The following is a 17782-nucleotide window of genomic DNA, read 5'->3' as shown; positions in this document are numbered from 1 at the left end:
GTACCTTTGGGTGAACTTTGTCTTCGTGGTATTCTTGATGTTGATAGTCTCTGTACAAATGTGTTTGCTCAACCATTTTGTTGTGAGCCCTGTAAAAATTGTTTTCTCGACCGTTTTGTTGTGAGCCCTGTATGTTTCTAGCTTGCTTGGTTGCAACCATATAAACAACTTTGTTTCCATGGGTGTTTTGCTGTTCGTCCGTCTCGTCCCCCAGATACAGACTGAATCCCCGAATCCAGGTTCTTGTTTATTTAGATTATTATGTTGGCCAAACTTCTTACACTGATTGTTCTGTTCAACCTAAGATATAACAATTATAATCTAGGATATACATTCTCCCCGTCAACTATAAAAAAGGATGGATTTATGTTTATTGCAATACAAATACACCTTTTTAAAAATGTATAACCTTGCCTACACTTTATGAACATCTACTTCGGACATGGCTCCACGCATTCGCCGGCTTCTTTGAAAACAAATGCACATGGCTCGCGTAGAAGTGCATGGGGAAGGGTCGTCAACGAGTTGTTACGACAGTGTTGTGAAATATCTACTACGAAGCTGTAGGGGGCGCTGTGTAGAGAAATGTGCGTGCCAAAATCAAGAAAACAGCCAAGAAATGCACGAAGTTGCATAGTGGGCCTTTAATTCCCAAGTTTTGAAAAGAAAAAGTATTTGAAGCGAATAACGACTCTGTTTTTGATTTGTTTATTTGGTTTTTGAACAGCAAGTTTTGGATGCATGCATCGGCTTTGAGTTTGTTTGTTTGTTACTTTAAAATTACATTCGCTCGCAACACACACACACACACACACACACACGCACACACACACACGCACAAACACTACAACCTGCCGATCTTCAATCAAAACAACATCAAGTAAGCGATGCCACAGCACGTTGACAAGTCAGTCCCAAGTCTCGAGGCGCCCATAGGCTTTATGGTTTATATGTTTGAAAGCCGTGACACACTCTTTTACCAGTTGGCCTGAAATACCAGGCCTCGCAGTCATGGACCTATAAAGAAAGTCGTAGTCGTACCATGCGTGTGTAGCGCAACATTGAAAAGGGTCCCGTCTGAAACAGTGTCGCGCAGCGCTGCGTTCCGAACGTTGTGTAATCAAATACACCGGTATGGCGGTATATAAAAAAATCATATCCTAACGAAAATACACACCATTATTCAGCGAGAACCGGTATAGCGCCCAGCACTAACGCAAGTTGACGCCGCAACACCATGGGGGCGGGGCAGGGGGCGTTAAAAAACGTCAGGCACCGTTATGAGGAACCGAAATGTGCGTTCTTATTCGACCTCGTTACAACCGTTAGTTTCGGTGCTCAACCCTGCCTATGACCGGGATTATGTTGCTCAGACACCTTCCTCTTCTTCACACCACTGTTCCTTGATGTGGACGTATATTTGCAATAACAGTTTGGGTTGGAACGATTCTTTTGGAATGTTCCGTTGTCTATGAGGTTTTCTGACCCCCCCCCCCCCACACACACATTTTCTCCACTCGAGCAGTGATGGTGCGCCGCGATGGCACCGTGTGTTCAGGCTCTATAAAGGCCATGAGATCACGGAACCCCTTCTCATCCACAAAAGTCAGAGACAGCATCTCTTTAGTGATCATCGATGTAATCAGCGTTGTGATCTTCTCTCCACGGCCGGGATTACAGCTGCGTCTTGGGCGGTGAATATAGCCGACACACTTGGTTGCTGCGGGTCCGCCTTCCCGAACTCACCGTTGTGTTTCAGGAGCATGGGTTGCCGCATAGTACTTGTAGTACTCTGGTAGCTCAATTTCTCTTGGCATATTTTGCATTCCACCTTATGATCTCCTATTTCTGTAAAATATTTCCATTCTTCACTGCGCTTTGCTCTAACCGCCGTCTCTCAACTTTTTGAATTTAGGCGTTGTGCACACGGCACGGCACACGCCACACAGAAAATTGATACATTTGCTTCAGAAAACTAGAGTAGATTAAACTTCATTTTGTCTGAGTGTGTATGTGCAACATCGAGTTTACCTGTCCACCAACCTACTGGACAGGTAAGGTACTCGAGTAATCGATTCGTCAGACCCATTTCTACTATACAGTAAGCTTATTAACCATTTCTGATGTAATAAACCATATATTAGGCTTATCAACCATTTCCGATGTAGTAAGCCAAATATTAGGCTTATCAAACGATAATAACCTAATAAACCATATATTACCTTTCTATATCTCTTTCTACCCAGGCTCCTTTAAGATCAGAGGAGTAGCCAATCAGTTCGCCAGGAGGCCAAAGGGAGGCCACTTTGTCACCATGTCTGCAGGGAACTATGGGAAGGCGTTTGCGTACGCCTCCAAGCACTACGGCTCCAAGGGCAAGGTGGTGATGCCAGAGACCGCCCCCCTCTCCAGATCCGCCCTCATACAGGTGAGCCCACATGCTGTTGTGTGCTTGGACACGAAGGGTTACAAACCTATCACCACACACACATGACAGGAAGCGGTACAAACACACAACCATGAGTAGGCGACTATTAACATGCCAACAGAAACGTAACAACAGAAACATTTGACCATGAACATACAAATAGAAGCACGCAATCACAAATAATTAAATAAATAATTAAAGCTGGAAGCACCATTTAACGGGGGCCAAGCCTGAAGCAGACCAATAAGACCCTGAAAGACCATCATGGTTAATTTGACCTATGCTTCTTTAACTACAACAAGTTTGGTGGTGATTGACTCAAGATGATTGGGTCAAGGTAAAATTTGGACGATTTTGAGCCTCTGGCAGCCATGTTGTTTTGTCAATCGACTTCATCTTATTTGAGCATGCGCTCATCATGCCCTCCTCAAAACTCACTGAACTAGCAGCCAACGAATAGTGTTTTTTTTGCATGAATTTGGGTCCCTCGATTTGACTGTCCCTCGACTCTATTGGCTCTAACGGTTCGATAGAGGGGTCAATCATCGAAATTGACCAATGGATACCCAAGATCTCTTCCAGGGTTTGACTGGAAGGTCAGCATAATTCGCGCCAGAAGCGCCGAGAACTTTCTGAACACTCTTCAGACACTCCGGCTAGATAGAGACATACGCTCCTACTACACGCTTATTACATCGTTTGCATTTCTAGTTAGCTAGTAGTTAGCTAGTTATTTTGTATTTTCTTGCCTTTTTCTTCTATTTGGTATTATTTTAAAATAAATAATGGCAGGCAGGAGAAAGACCTATACTTTTGCGGAGGCATTCGCTATCATTACTAGCGACAGTGGGGCTAATGTAGTCCCTCTTGAGTCGTCGTCTGACGACAGTGACTTGCTGTTGCCAGAACTGGACACGGACAACAGTGATTCAGAATATCGAATTCCATCACCTGAAAGGTATGTCATCTCTGTTATCGATTACTTATTGATTTGGTGTCAAATTGACGATCTATCACCTTATTAGATATTATCTATCTATCGATCAACCTACTCACTATACTCATTCCACACACTCACTACCGGTACTCTTTGCCTTATATTTATATTCATGATATTATTTGCATCAATTATCATTATCAATATTTTGTGCATAGTTTATTTGATACTATCTCTATCCTTTCTTCTCTTTATTCCTTTTTTCATTGTTGAGAGGACCTAGCAAACCAAGCATTGCTCTGCAAGTGATAAATAAACTTGGATTTGATATATTATCCTGCAATGAATTTAGTAAATGCACACACTCAAACTGGTGCAAACTGGATTGTTAGTTGACTTCCCCAGTACAGGTCTTGTTTACCCCAACATATTGTTACTTGTCTGTTTGAAGTTGCATTCTTTTCTTTCTTCTTCTTGGGTTCCACAGTGATGATGATGCTGATTATGAGCCACCTTCATCGACTGCTCCTGCTCCAGCGTCAGCCCCCCCACCTCTGTTTATATATATATATATATATATCTCTTTATCCCTAGTGATTGTAGTTTTAGCTGTGTTTTTACCTTTGTTTTTACAGTTTTGTTTTATTATACGTTGTTCTCAAATATATCTGCTCCAGTTGGAGTCAAACTTCATTTCGATTGTATGGTTTTCTTTGACTGAGAAAATGTATAGAGGTCTGGGTGAAATTTCAAAACAAGTCAAAACTGTTGAATTTGGATGGAATGAATACCTATAGTGATATGTCAGTGAAATAAAATTAGTTTTACAGTCTGGTACCTTAGAAAGGTCAAATGGCACTGATGGTGCCCAAAAGTGCCCAAAGGGCACCATATAGTCCGTCTGGACCTACCTGTACTAAAACCTCTCTAAAATCACTTTATTAGCATTTATCCTGGAACAGGGTACTCATCAGATGTTGTTATATGTTTCCCCAAAGGTTATGGGCTACTATCCCATAGTTTCAAGGTGGTATTCACTCTAAATAATGTGTTTTCTCTAGGCGAAAATTTAAAATTGACATTTCTTACTATGTTCTAGCTGAATTTACTCTGACACAGTAACATCTATATTGATTCTGACACTTCTGCAGCCACCTCACAGGTGTTACCTTTTTTTTTAAACCAACTTTATTTATATAGCCCTTGTAGTTGTGGAGGCATACTCTATTCATTATGGGCATGTCATTTCGGGCAGGAGGCCTGTGAAATAGGCTTAGGGCTTAAGGGGTTAAGGCTTGTTCGCTTATCCGGGAGAACAGCATTTTTTGGTAAGGTGTGTGGAAGAGAAATTGACTCGCCCCAACTGAAAATTTGTCCAATTAGTTCCAAGCAAAGAAAATGATGTGTGTGTACTAGGGATCGACCGATAACGATTTTTTAGGGCCGATACGATACCGATATTTTTTCATCAGCCTTAGCCGATACGCCGATACCGATTTTCTTGAGCCGTTTTTTTTATTTATTTTTTTTTTTTTTTTTAAAGGAATATTTATTGAACTTCAATATAAAAAACAATATTTAACAAATAGTAAAAACAGGTGAAGTAGAACAAGTAAGAACAAGTAGATGAAGAATATTTAAATAAAAAAAAATGAATAAAAAATCGGTGAAAATCAGCCGCGTATCGGCCGATACCGATACACGTAAAAAACGCGAATATCGGCCGATAATATCGGCCGACCGATGTATCGGTCGATCCCTAGTGTGTACACGTTATGTGTCACCACTCGGCTATTTTACAGATTTGAAACAACCCAAGCATTTTTTCCCCACGGTACGTCCATCCAGCGCCCAACCCTTTGATCGACCAATCAGGAGTCGATCCAAGTAATAACCGTTAACAGTTCAAACAATAACTTGTCCAAGTGGCAGGGAAAGCACTGAGAAGAACAGCTAACGCTACCGCACGAGTGAAAAAGAGGAGATTTGTGAACCATTATCAAATCGTACGTGCATTTCAGAAGCAGGGAGACTATAGAAAAATGTCAAATTTGTCAGTTTGCCGTTTGTCTTTTCAATATGTTTACCTGCATCTTATTTATTTTATTTATTTATTTCAACCGCGACCTGCCCGCAATTCGTCCCAGTATTGCTTTTTTCTTCACGCATTCCACACAACCCGTGGATTGTCCGCGGGTATTACCGCCAACGGCGCATCACTGCTAGTCTTGACTTTAGTTAGTTCTTTACTAGTTAGCATGTCTTCCGTCCATCTCCCCCATGATCACCAACATAATTAACTCCTCCCTCACTACTGGTACTGTACCCCCCACTCTCAAGCTGGCTGCCATCACTCCCATCCTGAAAAAACCTGGTGCTGACTCAAATGACCTTAACCATTACCGGCCCATCTCCAATCTCTCTTTCATCTCCAAAACACTTGAAAGGGTGGTTGCCGCACAACTACAGTCCCACCTTGAAACAAACAATCTCCACGAACCGTTCCAATCTGGCTTCCGTCCAAAACACAGCACTGAAACAGCCCTAGTCAAAATCACCAACGACCTCCTCTTTGCAGCCGACTCTGGATTACTCACCATTCTCATCCTCCTCGATCTCAGCGCAGCATTCAACACCATCTCCCACCCTCTGCTCCTGGACCGCCTGGCTGGCATTGGGATCACTGGTGCTGCACTCTCCTGGTTTACATCCTACCTCACCGGCCGTCAACAATTTGTTCAACTAAGCAACCACAAGTCTGGGTGTTCAGGTGTCTCACTGGGTGTCCCCCAGGGGTCAGTCTTGGGTCCACTCCTGTTCACCACTTACCTCCTCCCGCTGGGCACACTCCTCCGTCACCATGGGGTCCATTTTCACTGCTACGCTGACGACACACAGGTCTACATCTCCACCAAACCCACTGCTGCCATCCCCCCCACCTCCCTCATCACGTGCCTGGAAGAGATCCGGAGCTGGTTGAGCAGGAACTTCCTGAAACTCAATGGAAACAAGACCGAGGCCCTGCTCATCGGATCCAAATCCACCCTCACTAAATCACACCCCAGCTCCACTCACAATCAATGATGGATTCCCAGTACCCTTCTCCTCCAAAGTCAAGAGCCTCGGCGTCATCCTGGACAACACCCTCTCATTCTTCCACCTCCGCAACATCGCCAGACTCCGCCCATCACTGACCCAATCCAGCACTGAAATCCTAGTTCACTCATTTGTCACATCACGCATAGACTACTGCAACGCCCTCCTCACCGGACTCCCCACCAAACTCATCAACAGACTGCAGATCATTCAGAACTCAGCCGCCCGGATCATCACCCGCACCAAATCATCTGACCACATCACCCCTGTCCTCATCCAACTTCACTGGCTCCCAGTACACTACCGCATCCAATACAAAACCCTACTCCTCACCTACAAAGCTCTCCACAACCTAGCCCCCAGTTACCTCTGCGACCTCCTCCAAGAATACACTCCCTCCCGCTCCCTCCGCTCAACCTCTGCTGGACTACTATGTATCCCCACATCACGACTCACTACAATGGGTGCCCGGTCATTCAGCTGTTCAGCACCCGGGCTCTGGAACTCCCTCCCCCCACACATAAAACAGTCAGACACCATTACAACCTTCAAGTCACAACTCAAAACTCACCTGTTCAAACTCGCACACAACGTCTAACTGATCACTATTTTGATTATTTGTTTGTTTTGTTTTGTCTTTGTCTTTTTTATTTTTTTTACAATGTCTTGTTTTTTTTAAACGATTTATGATGACTATTTGCGGGATTCCCTCGCACAACTGGTGGCGGGGTTCCCTCCATGTCAACAATGGATATGTCATTGCGATACCCAAAATTTTCGGCGTGGGGTTTTCGAACGTCGCAGACGAAAAATTTGCTTTTCAAAGTTTGCATTTTGGATGATTGCAAGAGCGACACCATTGGCCCAATAAGTGAAAAATGTCATCCACATTTCATCCACACTCTCTGTTGCAACCACCTTGTCTAGGGGTAGTGAGGGCTGTCACAGATGAAAAATGGCTGGGTTATGGACGGCAGATGAGCGAGTGGTTGAGGAATTATAATGACCTGGAATAACAGATGATGGGGAAAGTGGGGTTACTGAACCATCAGAGAACAGGTGAAAAAATAAAAAAACAAGTAAGACAGCACAAGACATGCAACAGGTTCTTGGGACTCATGTATTGCCAAAGAAAATAACCAAACAAAACAGAGTTAATTTGTTCATGGCAAGAGAATCATGATAGACCAACGATGTTCCAAGCACTTGGACGGCACACCTCTTCCAACTTTTCTCCCTTTCTTCCACTAGCTCTTCTTTGCAGGACACACCTGAGTCAGGATGAGACTGATCGTGTTCTTGATGATGTCCGGGGGCGGGTGGATATTGTGGGGGCTATGATGGGCTAAGGTCATCTCCCAGGCGTCCACAAACACAACAGCCAGGCCCATGAACATGTTCCTGAGAACCCTGCCGAGCTGCAGCGAGAACCAGTCGCTGTGGTTCAGGCTGTACTCCTTGTCCAGGGCCCTTAAGTTAGGTGAGCGGATGATCACCAGGGTGCCGGGGCCCCGGACCAGGAGCCGTTCCAGCGCCCGGCGGATGTGCCGCATGCGGCGTATGTATACCTCCACGGGGTAGGGGCTGAAGTGGGCCCAGAGGCTGAGGGCCACCACGGTGTTGGGGCCTCCAGGCAAGCGGTCCAGCTCGTTGGCCACGTAGCGGAGCTCGCTGGCGATGATGGTGGGGAAGCCGATGGGTACGTTGTGACAGCGGTAATTCAACAGGATGTTGTGTTGACAGTCCACCGCCATGAAGGGCCCTGCCGTCGATGTGCTGCGCAGGTTGAACTCTTTGGTTTGTAGGAGAGACAGAATGAACGAGCACATTGGAAATGATCAATGGGACATGAGGAATGGCCACAGAATCGTTGGCACAGAGAGAAGGGTGTCGGTGCTCACCTGGTACAAACGCTCTGAGGTACTCAAACCACTGCCTCATCGTGGAGTCTCCGTACATATTCATCACCTTGCCAGTCAGGCACTGGGTGATCGATTTGGCGTCAAACTGGCGAACAGGTGTTCCATCGAATAACCTCCAGGAGCCTTTGTAGTAATACCCAGAAGGATTGTACTTGACCGGCCCTGGTTCGATGCTGCGGTTTCGTAACTCTGGGTCATCTAGGATATGAGAATGACACAAATGTCACAAGATGAAATACATACAAGTGGGCGCCACCACCACATAAGCAACCTCCTCCATTGAGCGTAGCAATGATTGTGTACCTATCTTCTTTGGAAGCACATCTATCCGATCAGGTCCTGACGCATGGATGACAACTTTGATGTTTACACGGCTGTGAGTAATAAAAACAAACAAGGATAAAGGACATTTCCAAAGTTATGAATGAAGGATAAAGCAGGGTTCAGCGCCTGACCTCTGAAAGAGCAGCGCTTCTTTGTTGGTGACGAGGTCCTTCTTGTAGCCTCCCTTGAAATGGTTGATCCTGGTGTCACAGCTCAGCCGCTTGGGCTTCAAGCAGTACCAGGGCTCCCCGGTGTGGAGGTCTGTGTAGTTGCACAGCGGCTCCTGCGGCCGATTGTGCGGCAGGCACATGTTGCACACGGTGTTCTCAGACAGCTTGCCCGAGCGAAACAGACTCCGGAAGAAGAAGCGGTCGGACCGCTGCTCCCGGAGCCGCTGCAGCACGGCCACCGCCTCGCTGGAGTGCACCATAGTGATCGTCACCTGGGCCGGACCCTCCCACAGCAGGGGGAACAGCGCCGAGTAGGAGCCGTTGAGGTGGTCCACCACCGTGCCCGCCACTCCTGCCCCCAGCTCCGGGGAGTGCAGCCGTGCCACCAGGAAGTCCCCCCCGTAGTGCTTGGGACGGCCCTGGAAGTCCTGCATCTGGACCAGGGCCTCAAGCTGGTCCCCCACACGCCGCTCCCTCCCGCCCTTGGAGGGCAGAATGGCGAACAGGCTGTGGACGGGGTCACTGGTCTGGTGGAGGGACGCGGGGGCGGGGGGCTTGGGCCAGACGATGGCGTCGAGGAGGGCGCGGTCCTCCAGGGCTTCGTCGGGGGTGGGCTGCAGGTGGCTGCAGATGGTGTGGTTCTTGTACGGAGGGAGGGGTCCCTTCTGGGCTAAGGCAGGGTGGCTGCTGTTCTGGGGCTGAAAAAGCATAGACGCGGTGTTGTAGCTCAGGTTCTGAGGAGGGCGAGAAGGGAGGTCCGGTTTAAAGTGAGGCTGACTGTGGCATTGGATAGTTGTCTTGATAACTAAGGCACAAAACAATATATATATATAAACTCAGCACAAAAAGTAAGGAAATTTGTTTGGTCGATTATTTCTCTGTGGTACCAATACTGGCAATAAATCTCATTCCGTTGGAAAGCCTGTTTAGTTCCCTATTTGATTTCAAGATTTATGGTAGCACTTTATATTAAGATACACATATTCACCATTAACTAGGTGCTTACCCATTAGTAACATACTGGCCCTTTTTAATCATTAGACACATATTAATACCTTATTCTATCTAACCTTATTTTACCCTTACTACATTAATTAAGATTTCACCAAATATAACCTCCTAATTACTGTCTAATTACTGTAAATAAAGCCGTTATTGGATATGAGTAACAATGATAATAACCAAGGCATCATTGGGGCCCTGTAAAGGGCCAATAGCACAAGAACAGTCATTCCCTCTTATTGCTCTGAATTAGTATAGTCTATTCTTATGGAATACAACGCAAAACTACAAGTGGTAATATTACCTGTATCAACTATTAATTAAGTCTTAATATACTTAATTAATAGTTAATAGTCTTGTCATCTATAATTTGTTTATAATTTATAATTTAATCTATAAACAAACTATAATTTATTCTTTCACTCTTAATTTTCATTGCTATTTGCAATGTGTATCGAATTGTAAACATAACCCACTATACTAAGAGATGTCCACTTCTTACTTTAATTTTTATTTTATTGTATTGTATTGAATTTATTTATTTATTTATAATCTTTAGTTAGCTTGTATGGTATTTATATTTATATTGTATGGAGCACCTGGAACAACAATGGAACAACAATTTCCCCCCGGGGATCAATAAAGTATTTCTGATTCTGATCTGATTCTGGTCACCCTAGACAGGCATGTCTGTGCGCTCCGAACGTTTGTTCTCCACGGCAGATAACATCGTTAACAAAAAGAGAGCCGCACCTGATCCGGATCATGTTGATAGATTATGGTTCGATATCTGTTCCAACTTAATTTTTCTCAAAAGTGTCAGGCCTACTCTGCATAACGCGTTGAGTGCCCTAAAAAGTGCTATAAATTAAAAGAATGGCTTTTATTAAGGTGTATTTTGTATGTATATTCAGTAGGGCCAGCAGCAAGTTGCAATACAAATATAATTAAGGAAAGCAAATTGGATGAATCGACCTAAAAGCCCACTGATTCACTAGGGAATTTTAGTATTAAGCTAAATGTCACTTGGTAACACACCCAATATGACCAATGCAACACTAACCTCCAGAGTGAGAATGTTGCGTAACAGGAAGATGAGACCAGAGAGTGCGAGGAGAAAGAAGATGAGGGCACGCCTGGACAGAAGTCGACTCACGGGGTCCCCCTTCGGTTGCCCAGGGTTAGCTGCCGCTTCGTGTTTATCGGTCAACATGGTGGTTGTGATGGTTGTAGGGTCAGAGCCTGTTTATGTGTCCAAATAAACAGGAAGTGCTGCTAGATGGTTTTGTTACCTGTCAATGACATCAGGGCCCATTAGCACAACATTTTACTTTCGAATTCAGGTTGGGAATCATTTGAATATTGGTACATTCAACCGTGCTCTGTGACCAAGTTTCTTTTGTTGAGTAGCATTGACAAATTCATACTCTTAATATTATTTTAATATCATATTTAATGCATTTGCCATGTTTGAGTTTTCGGGTGAAGTAGTGGATTGTTTTGTGATCCAAGAATTTCTATGAAAGCAATATAACTCTTGCCCTCCCCTTGGATTTCTGTCACTGGTAAACAAACCCCCCAGTTATGAGCCCGACCCAAGCACGTTCCGTCCTTCATCTTATTTCAAGATCTCATGAAACTTAACTAGGTAGCCTTCTTCTCCAACATTCAGGTTGAGAGCCCTTACCCCCCTCGGTCTCTTTCGTAGTATTACTATTTTGTGCACAATTCAGTGTCAAGTTTCATCCTGATTGTAAAGATCAGGGGCCGTATTCACAAGGGATCTTAGGGCTTAAAGTAGGTCCTAACTGGCGAATTTATGAGTAACTCCTAAAAATAATGGGCGTGTCACTCTTACATTTTGGACTCCTAACTTTTATCACTAAGGAAAGGCAAGGCAAGGCAACTTTATTTATGTAGCACTTTTCATACACAAGGCAGACTCAAAGTGCTTCACATATAAACATTGTCATACAATAAAATAAAATAATAGATAAGTAAAAGAAAACATATGCAAGAAATGAGTAATTCACAAGAGCAATTCACGATTCGTTTATTTGATTCGTTCGTTACGTCAGATTACATCTTAAAAAAAAAAAAAAAAAAAAAAAACTTTTTTATAATTTTTTTTTTTTTTTTATTGGTCGTGGGTCCGGATAGGACCGTCAAGACCGCAGTCCGCCCTTTGGAGATGCCTGCTATATAGTATGTCGAACGTCCCACCAATATTTATACCACTTGCTTACTCTCTTTATTTCATTCATGGTTTTACATTTATAATTTTATTTTACTTTACATTTAATTCTTCATTGTTCAGGCATTACAGAACTTGCATGGTCATAAATAAAAAATACGAACTGCAGTTTAATTTCTTTGTTTGTTCTTAAATTGTCGTAGAATGGAGCAAAGACTCCTGGGATTGGGAAATGCGTTTATCCAATAAACAGATGGAGGTCAAGTCTATTTTCGAAAAAATGTAGGGGGATATATGAGTCGAATGGTATGACCCAAGATACGTCAGACAGAGAAAGCGCGCATATTCGACGGTACCGCCTTGTCATTGGTTTACCCAGGTGCCATTCCAACACCATTGCTACCTCTCATTGGCTGAATCTTTGAGAAAGTTGTAGACTCAATCAATGGAAGTCGCGGGGAGACGGAGCTCTGTTCGTTTGTATATTTTATTTACGTGAGCATATGTTTGGTTTATGTTAAAAAAAAAGAATCAAAGAACCAGTTCTTCTTGTTTTGGGGAAACAGTTCTTGTCGTTCACGTTCGGGATTCGTTTGTTGTAACGAATCAGTCGCGACCGACACATCCCTAATTCACACGTGTGCATCATCTCTGTTTGTATAAGGATAATATATGTTCTAAGGTCACATTGGGATCCAGAAGACATGAGAATATGCTGACATCCACACAGTATGACCCAGAAAAACATTCTATGCACATCAATATTTGATGAAAGTCCAACTTTGTATTTTGTAAAGGATTGGGGATATAAGGAGCTGTCCGGGATTCATTCGGCAGTGTGCATTCGCGAATACCATTCGGCTTTGTTGTCTCTCGTTTGCGGGCGGGAATAAACTCTCCATCTATTCTTGACCTGGGCTCTCCGATTCCTCTTTGCTTATAGCTAGTTGAAGTGAATTAGATAAGTTGTTATTATTAGTGCCACAACATTTGGCGTCACGACCAGAACTGAGGAACAGAGACAGCCCGGCTGCTGGACTGACGGACGGGGCACGAGCGGATCACACAACCCTAGCGCTCATCAAACTCCCGTTAAAGTTGACTTACCACAAATTAATACGGTTGTTTGATCTGTTCCTGTCCTGTCTGGAAGCTCTGCTGCAGGTAAAGCGTCTCTTCAGTCCAACGAATCAAATTAATCATTGAAGAGAGAATGCGGAACTCCGGCGAGAGATAGAGTGTGCGCGCGCACAGCCATAGACGCTCTGTTGTTATGGTTAACTAACAAGCGGTTTATGGTTCTAAATTGATACAAAATTGTTATTTTTGTTTTTTGATAAGGCCTACTATAAAGTCCTGTGGCTGTGTTCTACGGGAACAAATTAGTGTCAAAGTTCCAATAGAACAAGCGCAGGTCCGCAGGTCGAATGAGTGCGCACTTGTTGGATTTCTGAGGCCCCAGCTGAAATTGGTTTGGGTCTTCTATAAAGTCCTGCGACTGTTATCTAGGAGAACGAATTAGTGTCAAAGTTCCAGTATAGGTATGGCAATGCAGGTCCACAGGGTCGAATGAGTGCGTACTTGTTGGACTTTTTGAAATCCCATCTGGAATTATGAGTTATGAGTTAGAATTCATTACTGTGGATTAACTCGGTTTTATTTAGAGAAGAGCTTTCTTGGAGTGCCGACCAGTGAATTTTCAATTCAAATCTTGGAGCAGTTGAGCTGCAGATCCTGCGCTGGTTGATGGTGAATTTCTAATTGCGATCTTGGCATTCTGAGAAACCAGGCTTCTCGCACTTTTGAATAGATAAGTCTCTTGGTTGGGGTACCGTTTGAGTTGGTATTTTGAGAAGTTTCTTGTTTGTTCATGATCTGGTTGAATGATTATATATCCGACAGTTCATATTTTAAAAGGCCAGCTTCAGCGTTTGGCCAATCTTTTATTTTGCATTGAAAGACAAATAAGTGACTGGTTCCAGTCTATATCTTGTGCAAACAAATTCGGCCGTTTTTTCAATACACTATTAAACGTTGTTTCCTTCTGTATTTAAGTTGTGTAGGATTAAGTTACCTCGGAGGCTTTTACAATCCGTTTTGTTTTTAGTTTATCCTGTCAGTAAGACAGTCAGAGAAATAAATAACTTGTCTGGAACAAGTGGGCGAAACTTTATCTAGGGGTTTGTTCTCTTAGCCTGTGGCCAGAAAGGGTGGGGGCCTAGGAGCAGAGTACATCTAAGAACAGCTGGGACGCACATCCCAATCGATAGAGAGAGAGAGCAACGCACGGGAGGAGTGCACATTTATAGCTTAGAGATAATAAAATAATTTGTCTAACGAGTTGAATAAACTCAAATAAATTGTATTAAAAATAGTGTTTATACACCTAGAGAGAATATGAATATAGTACCGACGGCTGCGGAGATTTTGAGTAGAGACCGTCTATTTCTCAAAGGTGAGATGAAAAAGATCTCTGAGAAATGGGAAGAAAGGACAGAAGGACCAGGCACTATATGGCCCATGGCCCACTTTTGATCCAATAATGTATCGGGACATGGAGGTAGTGATAAGGAATTACATAGATAACAGAAGTGGAAAAGCGGCCTTGGCGAAGAGGGACAGGGAAAAGTTAGTACTAGCTTTGTTCCTAGAGGAAGGAAAGAGATGGCGAACATTGCAGAGAGTGGCGGGAGAAATAATAGCTAAGAACAACAAGGCTCAACCATTGCCTCTGACGGTTGAGCCACCGCTGTACAAACCAGTGTCAGTCTATCCATTGTTAAAAGGCATGGTAGCAATTAAAGGGGAGGTCACGCTAGATGAGGATAAGCAATGTAACACACAGGGAAGGAGGGGCGCACCCATACACATGGACTGTTATGAGGGGATTAGAAATGCAGGAGAAGAGTGTGACGATGCTGAAACTAGATCTAGCGAAAGTGAGGTCGAAGATGAGGATAGTGATAATAGGCATGTGGACGAAGAGATTTTGGTGAAGTCCATTAGTAAAAAAGCGGGGAGGAAATTAAGAAATCGGAACAAGAAACAGGGAGAGAGTTCCCGTGTGGATCAAGGGCCAGAGGAACCTTGCTGTAGTACAGCATTACAAAGCCCCCTGGCACTCGAAACACAGGGGAAACCAAGGAGATCACATAGAGAAAGAAGAGCACCCGACGCGTCATCAGGAAATTATCCTATTCTAATCAATGGACAGCAGGCATTCTCTCCCCCGATAGAACAGCCTCAGAGCCAACAGTCACCTAATCCACCAGTTACACATGTTCACATCCATAATTATGGGAACCCCACAAATATAAATAGACAGAATCAGAATGAGGGGCCCCAAGGTCAGTTTAGAAACAATCGACAACAAGGATTCAAAGGACAACGCAGAGGTCCTTTAATATGTTATGGGTGTAACCAGGAAGGACATATTAAGAGAAATTGTTCAATGAACCCTTTCCCACCCCAGCAAGGACAGGGTAACGGCTATCAGGGAAGGCAAGAACAAGGAGGTAGCTCCCAGCCAGGTCCTATTATGGGACAGGAATACTAGGGGTGCCCAGAGAATCCACAAGGGGAGGGTCAGCTTGTAGCAATCACAAAACAAGCTGATGAGGAATCAATACTACAGGTTCTTGTTAATGATAGAGGCACGCCAATGGTGGCCGACACTGGAGCCACTTACACTTGTGTAGGTTCAAAGTATGCCTCTCACCTCCCCATGGCAGGGAAATTCGCCAAAACTGTAGGATTCTCGGGACACACATAGTCAATACCTATTTCAACTCCAAGGGTGACAATCTGAGAAATTCTTATTTTCAGAGTGAGTGAGTGAGAGAATGGATTTGCATTGTGCTGAATAGATTACATTTGTGATTGGATGTACACTGTACTACTTGGTCCTTCGATATAACCTGTGGCCCCTTAATGGCTCCTGTTTTAGGGAAATCATAGAACCACCACTGGGATCGGTGACTCTGTGGTTCTGTGTGTCGCGACAACCTTTGAGACTCTCCATAGCGTCGTGGTACCATGTGATATGAATCAATAGATCTTGGTACACAGGGCAATTGGTGAAACACTGTGTTGGTTCAGAGGGATACAGCATGTTGGGTAAGGGAGAGGATTGAGAGGATTCTGGATGTGATGAGTTTAATGTAAAGGACACAGAGAGAGATGGTAGGGCCCAACCCAGAGGTGATAAATCAATGGAGAGCCCAGTATCGAAGTATTAGAGCTACATGATAATCACAGGTTTTTTTTTTTAATTATCTAGACTCCATAAAATGAACAACTAGCGTTTAATGTTATCAATAACATGCACACCGCTCGTCCACAGAAGTCCAGGGGGCTACCAGCGCTGGGGATTCTTATTATAAGAATTCAGGGTAAACACAGTTGCACTCCTTAAAAGAGGAGCTCAGCTTACCCAAACCTTGGACTCCGCAGTGGATAGGTGGATGTTGTTTTGGTGTTTGGACCTGACGAGGTCTAGGTGCCAAGATAACAACACAAATATAATGTTTCCTAAGGAATTACGATGATAATGGACATTTCTCCCATAAAGACTCGATCACCGATAAGTATGAACAGGATTTATTTAAATAACGACATGGGAATATTTTGCATGGTAAATCTTTGGCATGAGCCTCGTCACTGATCCAGGGTGACGTGCGGACTTGGCGTATCCTGCCAGGACTAGCAGGGGCGGAGCCTTCCCCTGGACAAGTAGACTGAGGCCGACCTGGTGGTGGTGGGGTGGATGGAGGTGCGTCGAACGAAGACCTGAGCAGCAAAGACATATGTTAGACTACTCTTTATAGAGCAGGTGTAGGCAGGTGATTGGTAGCTGGTGATTGGTGATTGGCGGCCAGCCGCGCGTGATTTGAGTCCTCCTGGTAGAACTACCAGCAAGCTTAACATTTCTCCCATAAAAACTCGATCAACGATAAGTATGAACAGGATTTATTTAAATAACGACATGGGAATATTTTGCATGGTAAATCTTTGGCATGAGCCTCGTCACTGATCCAGGGTGACGTGCGGACTCGGCGTATCCTGCCAGGACTAGCAGGGGCGAAGCCTTCCCCAAAAGAGAGGACGTAGGCCTTCGCCAGAAGTAGGAGATAACTCGGCATGTCCTGCCGGGACTGGCAGGGGCGGAGCCGACCCCAAAAATAGAATAGCGAAAGGGGGTAATGAGACCATACATACCCGCGTAGAAGAAGTGGACAAGGATCTATACTGCTTCTGGAAGATAAAAGGCATACCCAATATACGACATATTAAGAGTCAATCATACATACCATAAAACGATAAGCTTAAAACCGTCAGCGAGATCGATGAATCACGTAAAAGCAGTCGACTTAAAATACCTCAGCGAGATCAATTAAAATTTAGAGCACTCTGCAGCTGTTACGCAGCGAGCCACCAGTGCTTTCGTGCTGTACAAACTGCCGTGGTCGATTCACTCTCCGGGGTCGCTGCGTGACCTGAGTGCTTTCGCGTTGAACCACCGATGTGGTCAACGAAGTCACGAGTGCCCTTGATGTGCCACCGACGTGGTCACGCACTCACCGGTGTTGCTGCAGCAAATATTGTGAAGTTCCGTGTTGAACACCGACGTGGTCAACGAAATCACGAGTGCCCTTGCTGTGCCACCGACGTGGTCACGCACTCACCGGTGTTGCTGCAGCAAATATTGTG

At 44.4% G+C, this 17782-nt stretch overlaps 2 protein-coding genes across 5 annotated transcripts in view; one reads left to right on the top strand and one right to left on the bottom strand.

Moving 5' to 3' along the window:
- The window catches only part of LOC115532259 (NXPE family member 3), a 28922-nt gene extending 15641 nt beyond the window's left edge, over positions 1-13281 (bottom strand). The window contains exons 1-6 of one of the 2 annotated variants that reach the window (XM_030341916.1): positions 13181-13281; positions 10943-11171; positions 8839-9611; positions 8687-8757; positions 8363-8581; positions 7561-8253 (exon numbers count right to left, since the gene is read on the bottom strand). In XM_030341916.1, coding sequence (XP_030197776.1) covers positions 7709-8253; positions 8363-8581; positions 8687-8757; positions 8839-9611; positions 10943-11092 — 1758 coding nt within the window. In that variant the 5' untranslated portion in view covers positions 11093-11171; positions 13181-13281 and the 3' untranslated portion in view covers positions 7561-7708. Of the gene's footprint in view, positions 1-7560; positions 8254-8362; positions 8582-8686; positions 8758-8838; positions 9612-10942; positions 11172-13180 lie in introns of those variants that run through there. The other variant, XM_030341917.1, reaches the window with a different exon arrangement.
- srr (serine racemase) overlaps positions 1-17782 on the top strand; it is a 133940-nt gene that overhangs the window by 88067 nt on the left and 28091 nt on the right. For all 3 annotated transcript variants that reach the window (XM_030341930.1, XM_030341931.1, XM_030341932.1), the window contains one exon: positions 2247-2428. In XM_030341930.1, the coding sequence (XP_030197790.1) occupies positions 2247-2428 (182 nt within the window). The remainder of the gene's footprint in view (positions 1-2246; positions 2429-17782) is intronic.

This window comes from Gadus morhua, chromosome 19 (assembly GCF_902167405.1).
Source record: "Gadus morhua chromosome 19, gadMor3.0, whole genome shotgun sequence".
Lineage (NCBI taxonomy): Eukaryota > Metazoa > Chordata > Actinopteri > Gadiformes > Gadidae > Gadus > Gadus morhua.
This window is presented reverse-complemented; position numbering and strand designations above follow the sequence as displayed.